The following is a 3,536-nucleotide window of genomic DNA, read 5'->3' as shown; positions in this document are numbered from 1 at the left end:
TCTTCTTTAAAAATATATTTCTAAAATTATTGCTGGAAGCTAAGACTTCGCTGTTGAGCAAAGAAGTTTGTTGCAATGGTGTTGCAATGCTGGAATCCAAAGTATCTACATTAATACTGGAACTACTCGGCCAAGTTATTGCAGTCGATGGTTTTCTATCGTGTATACTCTTGCTATGTTCCTTTCGCAGTCCAGACTGTCCAGTGAGTTTCAGGAATTCTTGCAGTTTTTTGAATCGTTCATCTGTTTCCAGATCTCCAAATTTAATCTACGAAAGCATTAAAATATAGTTCGTAGGCTCATAAGTAAACAATTAGAATTGTTATAACTTTTATATTAACAAAAACATACATTCATAATAATTAACCATTGGAAGATATCACAAGCACACAAGTCGACAGAAGCGTCTATCCCTATTGACATTCAGAGAGTGACAAAGATAGACTGACACTGGTCGACTTGTGTCCATCAAATGGAAAGCACCTATTAGTCCTTGATTATATTCTTTATTGAGGGCATAAATTTGTAAGTAAAAATTCCACTTTTCGAAGAAAAACTAGAAGTAGAAAGAAGAAATTACAATAGTTATGACAATGCAATAGTTTTGTTTTGGTTCGCAGAGTAAAGAGAATAGGCGCCAATTAGCCGGAAGTCGCCATTTCCAACAAATATTTATAACGCAATTCCTCGTCTTAACCTTTTCTTTTTCTAATGTCGTCTTCTTCTAACAGTTAAGCTATAAATGGCGGAGCCAATCAGCATTAGGCACACGCATTGGCGCTACTCTTTTTACCTAAGGTTTGTCGCGTCGCATGCTCCAACATAGTCCAATATGCTCCTATCATAGCTCCTACTCACTCCAATGCATTCATAAGGCGTCGTCTACAATACACGGAGTAAGAAGTAAGAGTAAGAAATTGACCAATCACAGTCGATTATTCTTCTCACATTCGACTGATTGGTCAATTTCTTACTCTTACTTCTTACTCCGTGTATTGTAGACGGGCCTTTAGAGTGAATAGGAACTATTATCCCGGATCTACAATAGGGTTTTAAGCCTTAAGCCATAAGAAATGGGCGAATCACAGTCGCTTATTCTTCTCGGATTCGACTGTAATTGGTCAGTTTCTTACGGCATAAGGCATAAAACACCTATTGTAGATCCGGACTTAGCACTATTAGCAGTAGCATGTTGGAGGATGCGACGCGACAACCTCTATACTCTATTGGTTCGTAAACTTAAACTTTCTGTAGACTGTAACCTTTTAATGACAATTTTACTAGCCCGGAATGTCGTTACGCAGATATTTTATACGTAAAAAAGTAGCGCAACGACAATATAACGATATCAAACTGTCGTTAGTTACAGCATCGACTTATTGTGCCTCCTTTCCAATTAACGTCAGTTAATGTTGACATTGGGTGTATTCAGCGTACTCAACAGTTGAGTGAGCGCTCACTGTTATTGGTGTATTCTTCTAAATCTAAAATTCTGATTGGATGAGCTAAAAGAATACACCAATAACAGCGAGCGCTCACTCAACTATTGAGTCCGCTGAATGCGCCCATTGTTGACTGATGTTAACTTTGGCAAACTGGAAATACTGATACAGTACTGGAATTCTGTAACTCATTATATTTTTAACGATACGGAACGGTATGATAACGATACCGACATTTGTCGGATGTAACGAAAAATCATACCGACTACGCGATTCCATAACTCACGATAACGATGCTTTGACGCTACAAAACGTGATAACGAAAAATCGTTACTTAACATTGTCGTTATGCATCTAAACCAATGAGAAGTCACGTATAGTCTTATGACGACGCGACGCGTGATGGAAACGTACCCTTTCTGTTTACTGCTTCATTCAATATTTTTCATATTTTTCATTCAATATTTTTTTCTGTATCAAGTGTATGATGTAAACTAGGTCTATATCTGAAGTATTAGTTATTATATTCCTAGACTACAAAAAGTATTATTTGTTTAGTATATTATATATTGCCCAATGTTTTATTTGTATGTTACTGACAATAAAATGTTAATATCACTATTAAACTTATTGTTATTATTTAGAAAAAACATTTATTTATTAAATAAAACTTAAATTTTGGTATATTTGACTACTTTATTTAAGTAACACACTTGAAGCATATGATTTTGACAAGATAGTAAAAAAATTATAGTATAAAATAATTAAAAAATACTTAATTAATAATAGTAATTAATAATAATAATAATAGTACTTAATAATAGTAACGTATAATAGTAACGTATAGTATAATAATAGTATAATAATAGTACTTAATAATAGTACTTAATAATAGTACTTAATTAATAATAGTACTTAATTAATAATTAAGTACTCTAAAGCCATATTCACTGCAAATTACAAAGAGTTTCTATTTAAGCATATGAAAGAATGTCAACTATGCCACAAACAATAATCCCAGCTGAAAAACATAATATTGAAAGAAATGAGTTAGCACAGACTCTTGTATAACACATAATATATAAATCAATCAAGAATTTCAACCAATCAAAATTCTTTATTTCATGGAAAGAAAGGAAAGGAAGGACTTTGATTGATATATTCCTATGCATTACGTGTTATGCGTTATGCAAAAATCTGTGCCCTCCGTTTTAATTTCATCTCAACAAGACATCATGTATGTATTCAATAGGTTATAAAACATTGAGATATGTGATATAGTTATACCTCAACTCTGCGGAAGAAAAAGGAATTTAATATAAACTTCTACTTACCGATTGCCTTGAGTGGCACAATTACGTTCAAATGTATTGTGTGGCTTTTTATGAACTAATTATTTATAATTAGCTAGTCGATTACGACAGTTATGCTGTCGTTACGCGATAGCGAGGGGTAATGGACCCCTCGTTATGATAACGACAACTTACCGATGTTTTTCGATATTAATAGCGACAAAACTTGTTAAAACTCACTTACAGAATCGCATTTGTCGTTACAACAACATTTCGTTACGTAAACTATCGTTATGAGCACGTAACGACTGCATAACGAGATACAGAATCCCGCTACAGTGTGTTTTGTGTCCAAAGCTGAGAAAAATAATAAATTACAGATTTCTATAGGGGTTGCACCCAGTTGGACACGGCTCAATTGAACACGAGCCACTCACAGCGCTTGAGACTACAAAGCTCCTAGGCACCTGGTCGCTGTGATTGGTGGTGTCCAATCGAGCCGTGATCAATCGGGATCACCCCTTTCTGTAGCACAGTGCAATCAGCTCACCACAAACATTTACTTCGTGAAAAAATTATGTGCACGTTATATGCTCGAAATTAGGGCAGGAGCATATGTAGAATAAAAAGACGAATACAGTCATATCTTTAGAATTGAGTTTTGATCCCTAAATAAAAAGATAATTGCATTCTACGAAATTGTGTGTCTAGCGCTTGAGAAATCGACGATATACAGACAGTTTAGACTGTTTAGTCATAAAACCGAGCAGTATTTTAGTTGATCTCTTTCTAAGAGATGGCG

General features: G+C 34.6%; 1 protein-coding gene across 1 annotated transcript in view; it reads right to left on the bottom strand.

Annotated features, from left to right (window-relative positions):
• LOC108769511 (protein PF14_0175) overlaps window positions 1-423 on the bottom strand; it is a 4,085-nt gene extending 3,662 nt beyond the window's left edge. The window contains exons 1-2 of the mRNA XM_018520531.1: window positions 352-423; window positions 34-268 (exon numbers count right to left, since the gene is read on the bottom strand). Of these exons, the coding sequence (XP_018376033.1) occupies window positions 34-268; window positions 352-423 (307 nt within the window). The remainder of the gene's footprint in view (window positions 1-33; window positions 269-351) is intronic.
• Between the last annotated feature and the right edge of the window lie 3,113 nt (window positions 424-3,536).

Source organism: Trachymyrmex cornetzi, unplaced genomic scaffold (assembly GCF_001594075.2).
Source record: "Trachymyrmex cornetzi isolate Tcor2-1 unplaced genomic scaffold, Tcor1.1 scaffold92, whole genome shotgun sequence".
In the NCBI taxonomy this organism is placed as follows: domain Eukaryota; kingdom Metazoa; phylum Arthropoda; class Insecta; order Hymenoptera; family Formicidae; genus Trachymyrmex; species Trachymyrmex cornetzi.
This window is presented reverse-complemented; position numbering and strand designations above follow the sequence as displayed.